General features: G+C 47.2%; 1 protein-coding gene across 2 annotated transcripts in view; it reads right to left on the reverse strand.

Annotated features, from left to right (window-relative positions):
- The window catches only part of SNX29 (sorting nexin 29), a 543,934-nt gene that overhangs the window by 468,279 nt on the left and 61,552 nt on the right, over positions 1–14,103 (reverse strand). For both annotated transcript variants that reach the window (XM_082858190.1, XM_082858191.1), the window contains 4 exons: positions 13,498–13,678; positions 10,358–10,428; positions 8,930–9,178; positions 6,398–6,773 (listed from right to left, as the gene is read on the reverse strand). In XM_082858190.1, the coding sequence (XP_082714316.1) occupies positions 6,398–6,773; positions 8,930–9,178; positions 10,358–10,428; positions 13,498–13,678 (877 nt within the window). The remainder of the gene's footprint in view (positions 1–6,397; positions 6,774–8,929; positions 9,179–10,357; positions 10,429–13,497; positions 13,679–14,103) is intronic.

A 14,103-nucleotide genomic window follows, 5' to 3' on the forward strand; every position in this document is an offset into this window, starting at 1 on the left:
CCTTGAAGAACGGAGGTTTGAGGTGAGGACAGAGGGAAGAGCCAGAGTCACGGGGGCCGGAGGTGGGGGCAGCACGTGCTGGTGCTGAAGCAGGAGGAGGCCCCGTGGGCTCCAGGCTCTGAAATGACCTTGGGCTAGGGTCCCTATGCCTCGCTGGTTCTCAAACCCTCACAAGTAAAAGGACAGAACCAGACCGGATGGTGTCTGGGTCCCTTCCAAGAAAGGGGGTCAGCTCAAATATTAACCAGGCTCATATGATCAGTTATACTGCCACCTTATCCACCAAGTACCAAACTAACCTGAGCCGTCTTTGTAACGCCAGGCTGGTCCAGTTAAATTTGAGAAAGTATTTGCCCACTGCAGCATCTGCCTCTGGGCAATCAAGCACCACTGACAAATACCGGGAAGCATCTGTGCAGTACTTGAAAGTTTATAAAATCACGTAGTAAATCAGTTGTAAAGAAGACCAAAGCGGATCATAATCATACCTACTTAATGGAGGGAGGGAGGGAGGGAGGGAGGGATGAAGAGGAAGAGGAGGGGGAGGGGGAGGGAGAAGGGGAGGGAGGGGAGGGAGGGGGTAGGAAGACAACTCAAAGAGATCATGCGACTTGTCCAAGTTCATCACTTGGCCAGAGTCAAGGCTTCAGCCCAGGTCTTCCAGATCCAATTACAATGAGGTCTCCCGGCCACTGCCCCATCACTGACATGATGTATATAATTCTTCTTTCATTTAGAGCAGGGATTAACAAAATTTTTCTGGAAAGGACCAGATAGTCAGTTTTAGGCTTTGTGGCCATAAGTATACTTCCTTTTTAGTTTTTTGTTTGGTTGGTTTTTGCTTTTTACAACGCTTTAAAAAATGTAACAGCCATTCTCGTCTGGGGGCAGATTTGGCCGGCAGGCTAGTCTGTCAACTCCTCTTTTTTTTTTTTTTTTTTTTTTTTGTGGTATGCGGGCCTCTCACTGTTGTGGCCTCTCCCGTCGCGGAGCACAGGCTCCGGACGCACAGGCTCAGCGGCCATGGCTCATGGGCCCAGCCGCTCCATGGCATGTGGGACCTTCCCAGACCGGGGCACGAACCCGTGTCCCCTGCATCGGCAGGCGGACTCTCAACCACTGCGCCACCAGGGAAGCCCTGTCAACTCCTCTTTTAAGGCCTGTCTGTAGACATTCTCCTTTGAGCACTCTCGAGCTTTTGGTCACACGTTTGACACGGAGCAGGACACACATCAGGTAATAACCCTAACAGATTTTTGCCACCTGTGTCATTTAGTCCTGCAGGTAACGCACAGGACGCGGCACAGAAGAGGAAGCGCCCCCGACCTGTGTGCCCAGCCGCAGAGCCAGGTTCTGGGGTGAACTTGGCTCTGCCTCTACAATCCATAAAGAACCGCCCGCCCGGGGCTCTGATCCAGCAGCTGGCAACCAAGGGGACTCCCAGACACCCAGAGGTGGCCAGGGGCGCCCCTCGGGACATGGCAGCAAAACCACAGGCCTTTCCCGGCCGCTGCACCAGCTCCAGGCAGGTGGGATTTTCTGTTGTTTCTAAGGGGACATCTTGCCACTTTCCAGCAACACATGCAGAGCACAAAGTGAAGTCAGGTCCCACCAACTAAGGTTCGGACCCGAGTAAAAGTGGCCAAAGGCCTCCACCTAGAAAAGGAGTTACACTGAAGTGATTCCTAAAGCAGAGACCAATTCAGAATACGGGGTCAGAGTTGGGCTTAGAAACAGAACCGGTGTTGCTTTTCATTAGAAAAGTAAGACACTTATTTTAAAACCTACAAAATGCCATAAAGAGGAGGGGGAAAAATACACCCAAAGCCCCATCACCCAAAACAACTGAGGTAGACACGACTCCATAGTGTCCTTTCTTCTTTCTTTCCTCACGTGCTTTCCTTTACGAGGTTGTAATGAAGCTAGATGTAGGTTTTTATATTTTGCTTTTTTCATTCGATATTAATTCATAATTTCATCTTCTCACTACTTAGATACTCTTAGATGTCATTTAAGATGTTTCAGATCCGGAACATTAAGATGTAGACTACAAAATACTCCACGGTTAACTGTTCCTCTGTGGTTGCACATTTTCGTCAGGTTCATTGCTTAGCTTTTCTAAATTAGCATGTTGGTATCTAGATGCAGCAAGCTTTTTCCTGAGGCTGGTCCTCAGGGTAGCTTCCCAGCAGTGGAATTACTAAATCAAGGGGGATAAACATTTTTAAGGCTCCTGACATCGTGTCAAACTGTTTTCCCCAAGGGCTGTGGACATGACCAGCGCTCTATCAGGATGACCCCAGCACCAGCCATACCTCATCATTATTCCACAGTTAACGTCTGCTATGTGTCTGGAAGATTCCAACCATTGAGGACACATTGAGAGCAAGCCTTCCAGGCAGGGCGCTCACCCAAGGCTGCCTTTCACCCAGTTCTTTTTCTTTTTTTTTTTTTTTTGTGGTACGCGGGCCTCTCACTGTTGTGGCCTCTCCCGTTGCGGAGCACAGGCTCCAAACACGCAGGCTCAGCGGCCATGGGTCACGGGCCCAGCCGCTCTGCGGCATGTGGGATCTTCCCGGACTGGGGCACGAACCCGTGTCCCCTGCATCGGCAGGCGGACTCTCAACCACTGCGCCACCAGGGAAGCCCACCCAGTTCTCTTTTTAAATCTTGACGAAGATGATGGGCAAAACAGAGTGTTTGGTTTCACTTTGTGTTTGCTTAATTGCTGGTGAAGTGCAAAGTTCTTCATGTTTGTAATTCTTGTTGAACTATATTTTTACCCCACTTTCCTGTTGGTGTCATGGAGCACACATAAAGTGACAGGAAAACCCCTTTCTATAATAAAGATATTATATCCTCTTTTAAGAAAAAACAGGGACTTCCCTGGCGATACAGTGGTTAAGACTCTGTGCTTCCACTGCAGGGGGCGCAGGTTCGATCCCTGGTTGGGGAACTAAGAACCCGCATGCCACCTCGTGCGGCCAATAAATAAATAAATAAATACTTTAAGAAAAAAACAAAAGCAAGGCCAACACTTATAAATACTGAGGTAGTTAAAAAACTAAAAACAGAACTACCATACGACCAGCAATCCCACTACTGGGCATATACCCTGAGAAAACCATAATTCAACAAGAGTCATGTACCACAATGTTCACTGCAGCTCTATTTACAATAGCCAGGACACGGAAGCAACCTAAGTGTCCATCAACAGATGAATGGATAAAGAAGATGTGGCACATATATACAATGGAATATTACTCAGCCATAAAAAGAAACGAACTTGAGTTATTTATAGTGAGGTGGATGGACCTAGAGTCTGTCATACAGAGTGAAGTAAGTCAGAAAGGGAAAAATAAATACTGTATGCTAACACATATATATGGAGTCAAAAAACAATGGTTCTGAAGAACCTAGGGGCAGGACAGGAATAAAGACACAGACATAGAGAATGGACTTGAGGACACGGGGAGGGGGAAGGGTAACCTGGGACGAAGTGAGAGAGTGGCATGGACATATATACACTACCAAATGTAAAATAGCTAGTGGGAAGCAGCTGCATAGCACAGGGAGATCAGCTGGGTGCTTTGTGACCACCTAGAGGGGTGGGATAGGGAGGGTGGGAGGGAGACGCAAGAGGGAGGAGATATGGGGATATATGTATATGTATGGCTGATTCACTTTGTTATAAAGCAGAAACTAACACACCATTGTAAAGCAATGTTAAAAAAAATAAAATACTGAGGTAGGAGGGACAAGATTTTTCCTCAGTCCTCGGACATTTTTCCTCAGTCATCAAAGAAGGGGTTTAACTGCCAGCAAGTAGAGGTGTAAACCTTTGGCCAACAGAGCATCTAAAAGACAATCAGAGCATTCGACTTTGCCAAAGGCCACTGCAACCCACCATGTGCTTCTCCCAGCCTGGCCCCTTTCCTCCCACAAACCTGGCTGTGCTATTAAACTTTTAAAGTTCTGGCCCCTCCAGGATCCTAGACCTTTCACGTGAATATTAGCTTAGAAGCAAAACGAAAGTATTACTCAGAAGGCCATCTTATCATTTCTCTCCCTTTCCCCAAGAGGCTCTGCAGAATGCTCACTCAAGATCCCCTCGTTATGCCAGGGAGTGGCTGTCCATAATCCATAGGGGGCCCAATGGCCTCAAAGGGCCCAGGCCCTGTAAAGGTCACCCTGCACTGTTTTGTGTTTCACACATCACAATGCTGGCAGCTATCCTGGCTCGCAAGCTGGCCTCCCAGCTCCAGCCTCCCCTCAATGTCACCAGTCCAGTAGGAAGAGAAATGACTGTGTTTGAGGCCAAAAAACTGATTCGTGGAGTGAATCAACTCAGAGGTGCACCCACCTACAGAGACAGAGAATGCAAATGGCATTTCCTAAAAGGCCCAGAGGAAGAACTGTAGGCAAGTGTGATGGTTAACTTTATGTGTCAACTTGGCTAGGCCGTGGTACCCAGATATGTAATCAAACATTATTCTTGATGTTTCTGTGCAGGTATTTGTCTTGATGAGATTAAAATTTAAGACAGGAGACTTCGAATAACGCAGATCACCCTCCATAATTTGGGTGGGCCTCATCCAATCAGTTGAAGGCCTTCACAGAAAAAGACTGAGGTTCCCCCAAGGAAGAAGAAATTCTGCCAGCACACTGTCTTCAGACTCAAATTGCAATTCTTCCCTGGGTCTCCAGCCTGCCAGCCTACCTTGCAGATTTTGGACTTGTCAAGTTCCACAATCACATGAGACAATTCCTTAAGATAAATCTCTCTAGATAAATACATACATACATACATACGAGAAACACACACACACACACACACACACTATTGGTTCTGTTTTTCTGGAGAACCCTAATATAGCAGGTCACACGACTGGATGCAGGTACAAAAGCATTCGTACACAGTACGCAAGAACAATGCTGGAGGGAAGCTACCCTAACATACTTTAGTAGGAGAAAAAAGCCTTGTGCACGAAAATGTTCATTTCAGAATGGCTGACAACAAAAAACAAAAACAATGCCAACAACCTAAATACTCAACAACAGGGGAACCGCTAGCAAATCATGACATTGATCTGACAGAATATCAACCAATCGACATTCATGGCTGTGTAGAAACATGGAAAACACCTGACAGTACTATAAGCTTTGGAACACAGCCTAACCTTAATTCCAGTTCTTCCCACTGGTTTGACACATCTTAACTAAAGAAACTCGCCTTTCATCCATCAGGTGGGGTTGGCACCCACAAACCCCCCAGGGCAGCTCTAAGTATTAGGATACCGTGAATCTGCAGTTTGCCTCATCTGGCCTGTCCCAGATGATCGACAAGGTAATGCTACTAACGTGGATATGCATGTGAATGAGGATGAGAGTAAAAATCAAAGACAAAAACAGGGAAAGTCTCATGAGAAAGAAAAAACACTCCAGTTCAACACATGGACACGCAAAGCTTCGGGCTAGAGGCACACTGTGCCCCTCCACTGCACCAGGGGGTCTCGGGGTCTTCATTTTACACTTTCACGGGCTGGTTTTGAAGCCAGCCATGACTAGGGTTGCACTGCACACTACAGAGCTCAGGTGAAGAGGCTCCTAGTTTATTCGGCATTAAGAGTAAGACCAAGCACAGGAATTATTACGAGTTACAGTATAACAGCGGCCACAGCTGCCCGCATTCTTTCTTAAAGTGCCAGCACCCGTGCCCAAGGCCCAACACGCAGGGTCCCATTAACTGGACAACAACTCTACAAAGCAGACGCTGTTTTTCTCTAGGTCTCACGTGAGGCCTGAAGCTCTGGGAGGTGAAGAAACTCGTCCAACCTAGTCTAACCTAAGCCACGCAGCTAGTAAATGAGAACCCAGGTTGTCTTGATTCTAAGATCCAAGCTCCTAACTATGCTTTTCTGTTTTACGCCTTCACTTGCACCAAGCCCCTCCTGCAGGTATAAATGCACCGCAGCTCCAGTGTTAAGGTGGCAAGTGCAGGCCAGTTACTGCCGTTCACACCCCTGCAAATAAACACAGAAATTACCAGCTGGAGACTATTCCCTAGAATACCCTGCCTCTCTCCTGAGCTTCCTGGGCTAGTGGCAAGTAAGGGATGCAAGCAAAATCCAAGCAACAAAAATGAAAGACACAGACATAAAGCAAGAATTTCAAGGCCTACATCTTGACGCCAACTTTGCAGTAGGTACCTTCAAATAGTATATATGCTCCCTTCTCCTTAGTTCTCAGGAGTGGAGCAAACTCATGCTCCTTCTTCTGAAAGCGAGATCTGAAAAACGAATGATGCGCCAAACAAACAGAAAACTTGCAGTCTAATTTCACCCAATACTATAGAAAGAGCCAGCCACCCTTCCTCAGAAGCTCAAGCAGAACTTACTTCTCCGGCGACTCCGAGCGGCCCGGGCACTTCTTTCCAGGTGTGCTCCCGTACACGTCGTCCTCATTCTCATCCACGTCTTCATCATCGATGCTTTTCACATCGAGCTTCTGGTACCCAAACTCCCCGTTCAAAGACAGAGAATCGATTTTCCATGAGTTGCTGCTCTGACTTCCGTTGGAATTTGGCCCAAAGGGGCTTTCAAAGGCCGTCATGATATTGACCGAGGAGCGGTCGGAGTTCTCCTCCGAGCTTTCCCCCGCCCCAGGGATCTTCTTAAAAACATCCCCGGAGCTCTGCTCGTCTTCCTCGTCATCAAACGAGATGATGTTAGTCACCTTCTTTTTCTTCTTCCTCTCCCTTTTACACTTGGCATCTGGCAAAAGATATGAGATAAGAAAAAGCAGGCAAGGTAAAGCGATGATGGAGCCATCCTGCCTCTAGACTGTGGAAAATCTCTACTGTTCTACTAGAAACTAGATCTGAGATAAACTCAGATTTCTTTTAACCCTTGGAAAAAAAATTTGTCTACGGGAGACCAAGCAAAATGGATGTGAGCCTCTACCTCTGATGTGAACATATACGCCCTAGAGCATATATTACAATCATTCCTTCTAAGCAATCCTTCCAAGCACTTTGACTAAAAGGGTGAATCATTATTGAAATGAATTGTATTGCAGCAAATGGAAGTATCTTTGGAAGATACTCTCATGGCTGGGAGATGAGACCAAGAAAATCAGTTGAGGGATTGTAGTCGACAGTTTAACAGCCACAATTCCTCCCAGCCCAGCACGATGCCTCTTTACAGTGGGGCTTTGCTGTCCCCCATCAAGGGTGCTATCTATTTCTCCACCCTCTGGAATCCAGGCTGACTTAGTGCTCTGCTTTTAAGAACAGAATGTGGCAGAAATAACAGCGTGTGAGTTCTAGAGCCTAGGCATTGCCCTCATGGAATGCTGCCCTGAAATGACCATGGATGAAGCCGGTCTAGCTTACTGGAGGATGGGAGACCATGTGGGGGAAAACTGAGATGCCCCAGCCAAGAGTCAGCACCAACTCCAGGTGCATGAGTGGGGCCATCTTGAATCTTCCAGCTCAGTCACCAGCTGAATGAACCCCCATGAGGGAGCCCAGGTGAAACCACCAGAAGAACCATCCTGCCAACCCACAGAATCATAAAAAAAATAATAAGTTGTGGTTGTTTGTTTTAAGCTACTACATTTTGGAGCGTTTGTTACACAGCAAAGGCTAACTGAAACAGAAGTCAAGACTGCCTTGGTGACCAGCACTTAGACGAGCCGGTTTGTTCACCCATCTTAATCATCAACCTTGGGTGTGAGGCACTTTGGAGCCGATTCCATAAAGTCAAATCCATCTAAACCAAGGTGTGACATGGTGACGCTTCACCAGTGTGTCCCAACTCTGAGACAGTGTCAAAAGCAGGTTCCCAAAATGGACAGAAAAGATACTCCTTTGGCCAGTTTTTGTTTGCTTGTTTGTTTGTTTGTTTTGTCCATGCTGCGTGGCATGCTGGATCCTAGTTCCCTGACCAGGGATCAAACCCGCACCCCCTGCAGTGGAAGCACGGAGTCTTAACTACTGGACTGCCAAGGAAGTCCCAAGATACTCCTTTGGGTAAGCAAATTCCAGCATCTCTGGTACACAAAGTTATCAACAGTCCTGTTTCTATGTCATTTGCGTGGGGTCTCTGCTCGAGAAAGAGAGGGCAAGACAGATAAAGCCAGTGTGTACCAAAGACTCCATGGAATTCTGAGTCTTCACCATCATTAATAATTCCAAAGGGATGACCATGATTACTGCTTTGTTTAAGGGATTTGAGAATACCAGGATTAAGCTCTTATACCCAAAATTTCCAATTTTGCTGTTGCAGTATTCTGGATGTCCCAGAAAGTTCAAGGGGTATTGTAAACTTCTCACAAAATTGATCAGAACTGAATCAACTTTCTTTGCCTCCTCACAGCCTGGAGTCAAAGCTGACCAACTCCTCCCTTCCCCCGGCCTCCACTTAAATGTCATCCCCGCAACGGTATACATTCTCCACAGCACCCTGAGCTGGGCTTTCACCCCACTTATCAGAAGGATAATTAAAGAAATGAATGGATAAAGGAATGAAGATCAACTTCCCCTGGCTTCACGTGACCATCACACCCTCCCTTTCAGTTTGCTCTGACTGAGCTGCTGGCTTGGTTACCCTATCATCTTCACATCTCAGGAAGGCTCTCAGATCCCTTTCCAAGTGAATAAGGGTAAGAAAGATAAACACATGGGGACTTCCCTGGCAGTCCAGTGGTTAGGACTCCGTGCTTTCACTGCAGGGGGCACAGGTTCAATCCCTGGTTAGGGAACTAAGACCCTGCATGCCACACAGTGCAGCCAAAAAAAAATTAAAAAGATAAACACAAACATGAACTGAAAATATGAGTGCATCAGATTTCATTCCCCTTGGCGCTTTCAGATGACACAATCTGTCATCCTCACCCGACCCTCTGTCCTCCCCTCGTTCTCGCTCACCGGCACTGATGTGCTTGGACACGACGGGCAGGTGGTCGGTCTCCTGCTCAGGCCTGATGAGGATGGAGACAGCCGAGGATGCCGTGATCTCCCTGAAAAGGCTGCTCACTCCTTGCGTGGATTCCTTCAGCAGGGAGGTCACATTCTGCGTGGATTCCTTCAAGAGGTCCGAGACGGTGGGAGCAAACTTACTCTGCCCGTTTAAATCCTTGTTGTCGATGTTAATCGCGAAGAGTATGGAGTTCAGACCTGCCCCCAGAAAGGGAAAAGCCTGGTGTGTCTGCTGTTCAACAGTCACACTCCAACACAATAAACAAGCTGCAGACGTTATAGTACACAAGAGGGTACACACTCGTCTCAAATGGCAATAAAAACCACCCACAAAACTGGGGTCAGGAGATACCCGCTATCACTGGAGTTGAGTCTTTCCAAATTCTCTCCCTATCCGTCAGGAAGACAAATGCAAATAAGAAGTCAACCGTGGGGAGGTTAAGGAGTAAGTTCTGAGGTCGGACTGCCTGGGTTGAATCCCAGCACTGCCACTTACATGCTCTGAGACCTTGGGTCACGCCATTCATGACCTCTGAGCTTCAGTTTCCTTATCTATAATAGGGGGACAGCTGCATCCCTTACAGAGTATGAAAGACCATCACCCATCGAAAACAGCTCAGTAAGCAATCAAAAAATGTGTACCAGTATCATTACCATTATCACTTTAGGCAAAAACTTGCCCTGGTCTCCTATGGCCCACACAGGACATCATGGTCACCTGACTTTTCCTCATCAATGGACAAGCCTAACATAACTCTCAGTAGGTGGGACTCAGTGCAAACTTTGAGGGAAGAGAGAAGAAGGAGGCAACAAAGGATGTGGAAGAAAGAAACAAGTTACCCACTTTACCCTTTGAGTGACAGCCAAATGTTAAACAATTTAACAATTCATCAACTAGCATCAATGCAGGGCTTTCATAGTAACAAATCATGTACTCGACTCTTTCTCACATCTCATTCTCTCACAGCCCTATACAGGTGACTGCCGTGCTATCAGGATTCCCACGTCACAGAAGAGAAAAGTAAAGGTAAAAAAGCTCACAGGATCTGCCCCAGGCCACCTGCCAGACAGGGGCAGAGCTAGGCTTCAAAGGCAGGTCTCCTCCCCCAGTTCCCTGGATCTTTATATTACACTTGCAAAGCCACGGCCAAACACCCTCAACCCCATGCTTTCCCAGCCAGGGCATCAAATTCTAGATAAATGGACTCAATTGCTCATCACCACTAGAGGAAGGACAGCGGCAAGTGACTCATTATTAATTCGGTGAGGAGAGGGAAAACCAGAGCATCCCTTGGAGTTATAAATTCACTCCCAGGCAGCCTCTTCTGCTCACCAAGCTTCACAGGAGCCCCCGCCCTCGGCCCTGGCCAGGCTTACCAGCTGCCATGGTAGGAAGCATGCTAGACCTTTCTTCATCCATCACAAAAGCCCAGTCTTCATAAAAAGTGCTGCAAATTGGAAAACAGAGGGAAAAAACTCTGAACAGTGGTTCTCAGCATCTGTCAGCCAAACAATTCCTACATATGGTTCCCTGGAAAATCCACGCCTGGGTATCCCAGAGTGGATATACGAGGTCTCTGCTGGGCTGAGGCTTCTGGTTACAAACAAAGGATTGAGCGCATATATCCTACAACTTCCTCACTGGTCCCCTGAGATCGTTAGAGTCCCCTGAGCTTGAAAGTACTGAGATAGGCATGAGATGTACACGTGGTATTTCTGAAGCAGAAAAGGAGAAGGGGACAGACAGAGGGGTGACTTCCACTCAAGCTATGTCTCTAAGAGACAGACAGGAAATCCAAGCCGGCCCACAAGGCCCCCCTGATTGGGTTAATACAAGAAGAGACCATTTCAGTAAGAAATTATAGTTCCATGGCTCCATCAACCAGGGCATTTGTATATAACACCAGCTTGGGCTGCAGCCCAAAAGCCCAAGTTACCCCTGGAAAGGGCTGGGAAGCTAAAAAGGCCCACAGTTCTAAACAGCAGTGGGGGAGGAGGGGGACAGAAAGGCCTACAGGTCAGTCCATTGTTCAAGGTCATTCAGCAATAAATGGTACAGCCAGGGCTCCAAAGCAGGTCTCCCAGCCTCATTCCCCAGCTCTTTATCTGATCCCCCGTTAAGCAATAACAAGCAAATACCCTCACCCCTCAGACTTCCCCGCCAGGTCAGAGAACCCTAAACTAACGGAGTCAAAACCCAATTTCACTGAAGCACAGTCAGTGACGGGTGACCTGGAGTTCAGCAAGAGACTGGATACATAACTGCTGAAGCGACTGAATACAACTAACAGAAAGAGAAAAGAAACACATCATTTTCAACGTACTCAACCTGGCAAAAATGTCAACGGAAGCACAGACTACATGTTCAAGGTGGCACTGCAACTAGACCTCTGAGTCCCAAATCTGTGATTCTTTACAAATTGGAGCCAGTTTTCATGCATGTAAATGAATCTGGTTTTCCCACATCAAGTTAGAGTGGCTAGTGATTCAGGTAAGTTCAACTTTGATTCTTAACAGCTGATTCATTTCAACTGCTCACTCTTACATTCAACCTTGACAATGAGAGCACAACTCTGAACTACAGCTGTCCCTTGGTATCCATGGGGGATTGGTTCCAGGACCCACTTCGGATACCAAGATTTGCAGATGCTTATATAAAATAGTGTAGTACAATTGGCTCTCCAAATCTGCAGATTCTGCGTCCACGGATTCCACCAACCACAGATCTTAAACACGGTACTCAATCTACGGTTGGCTGAGATCACAGATGCAGAACCTGGGGATAGAGAGGGCAGACTGCACTTGTAAATGATCTGCTGGAAAGAGCTTCACACACACACACACACACACACACACACACACACACACACACAAACTATTATAAGAAACATGAGTATGTTTTCCTTAATGAAAGCTGGTTAATGCTCAGATGTACACACAGACATTCGCAGCCTCCCAACTCAGACCCTAAGCAGCACACAGGTACAGCTGATGCCAGTCGTTCTGGCCCCCATCCCTACCATTTCATATCCACAGGGTCTGAACACACAACCGGACAAGGTACCACAAGCAACATCAATAGGAGAACTTCAAGGGTATCTTTAACAGCCTTAGTGCACAATCCCAGAACACCTAACAAACTACTGGTAGAGAGGTGACCACAAGCAACAGGAGAAACAGAAGAGGAGACTTGAGCCAGGGAACGCACAGCAAGATATGAAATCATGGAAATGCATCACGGCACTGAGGAAACGCCAGCTTAATGAATTAGCTGACACTTCAATGTTGAGGATCTGGGCTGATGTGGAAGTTATTCAAGGGTCCAGGGCAGAACTGACCACTGTCCCTTTGCATCATCAGGTGACACAAAACAACATGTCTAGTCCACCCTTCTCAGAGGGAAAATAACAGCGAGAGAGAGAGAGAGAAAGGGACAGGGAGAGGAAGACAGGGAGAGGAGAAAAAGGTCACAAACACCAGCATACAAGCAAAATGACAGAAAAAATACCAAATGTTAGCAGAGTTATGTCTGTGCAATTTATGAGTGATTTAAGTTTTGTTCCAGAGGGTTCTACAGCATCGTCAAATGTTTCTGAAGGGAATATGGCTGACTGTACTATCGCTGATGCACATTCAGTGCCGTCTCCCCATGGCTGTGGGATAACCATACCTCATCCACCCTGCTGAGCTTGCCTGTGGCCGTGTAACTTGCTGGCCAGTGAAATATGAGCGGGAGTGAGCATCACAGCGGGCAGAGGCTTTAAGAGCCAGAGCTTCGCTCAGCCACAGCCCCTTGTCCTGCTTGGCAATCAAGAAAGCACATGTAGAGACGGAGCCTCTGTCAGCCTGGGTCCCTGAGATGAGACCTCCCACCCATGACAGACATGCAGCAGGGGGAAGAAATGAACTCGGCTGTCTCAAGCTAATGAGTTTTATACGATGCTTGTTATGATAGCATAACCTGGCCTATACGAACTGACAGAGTGAACTTTATGATCAAGAAAAAAGAAAACAAAATAAAACGAGATGTTGTTTTATAATAACAAATGACTTGTCTCCCCAACTTAAAACTTCCTTATTTCTTTCCATCAGTTTGGGGTTGATTAACCTCAAAAAAACCAAAAGGAGCTGTACAGTACGCAGCACGCAAGGTGAGACACAACATGAAACTGGGCACTGAACACCCAACATCTAAAGAGAAAGAAATTCTGAATCCAAAGGAAACCCAGATTAAAATTCCAGCAAGTGGGGCGCAGGCTGTGTCCTAAGACAACAGCTCTCTCCACACCCCAGGCCTTAATAATAACAAGCATCTATTGAGTGCTTGCTGCATGCAGCTGTCATGCGGACGGAGCCCTTTACAGGCATCCTCATTTAGTCTCTGGTCGACTGTCCCCACAGCACAGCTGGACAAGCTGGGGCTGGAATAGGGGAACCCAGCTGCCCCAGATGCAGGCGGGCAGATACTACGATGGTCACCCCTCGGCGCACCCCCTCCCCGAGCCCCTCTGGGGTACCTGAGCCTGCTGTGGTCGGCCAGGAGCATGTGTAGGTAGCGCTCCAGGGAGTGTTCGTTGAGGGCGCAGCGTAGCCAGGCGCGGCCGCGGCCCACGTCCGAGGCGATGTGGCGCAAGGCGTAGAAGCGCTGCAGCTCATGCTTGCTGAGGACCTCCTTCACATAGAACCAGAACACGGGCTCTGTGGAGACAGTGGGACCGCGCTGTGGGACGTGCATCGTTTGAAGAGGAACACCCTTGGGCAGTTTTTGGTTTTGTTTTTTTTATTGAAGTATAGTTGATTTACTACAATGGAGAAGAATATTAAGAAAAAAAAAAAAAAGAATTGTATATATGTCCGTGGGCAGTTTTGAGGGTTGTAAAAGAGTTACTTCTTAGCACCAAAAAGGAAGATACCCGAGAGTATATTGAAAATAAAAATGAACCCCCCATCCGCCATCCAGAGGTGACAACCAACATTAACATTTTCAAGTCAGTCTTTTTGCCTGCACTTTGCTTTTTTATACAAAATTGACATCTGTGAGAGCTGAATTATGACCCCCAAAGACAGCCATATCCTAGTCCCTGGAACCTGTGCATGTTACCTTTTATGGCAAAAGAGACTTT

The sequence above is a fragment of the Leucopleurus acutus genome (assembly GCF_964270905.1).
Source record: "Leucopleurus acutus genome assembly, chromosome: 16".
Taxonomy (NCBI): domain Eukaryota; kingdom Metazoa; phylum Chordata; class Mammalia; order Artiodactyla; family Delphinidae; genus Leucopleurus; species Leucopleurus acutus.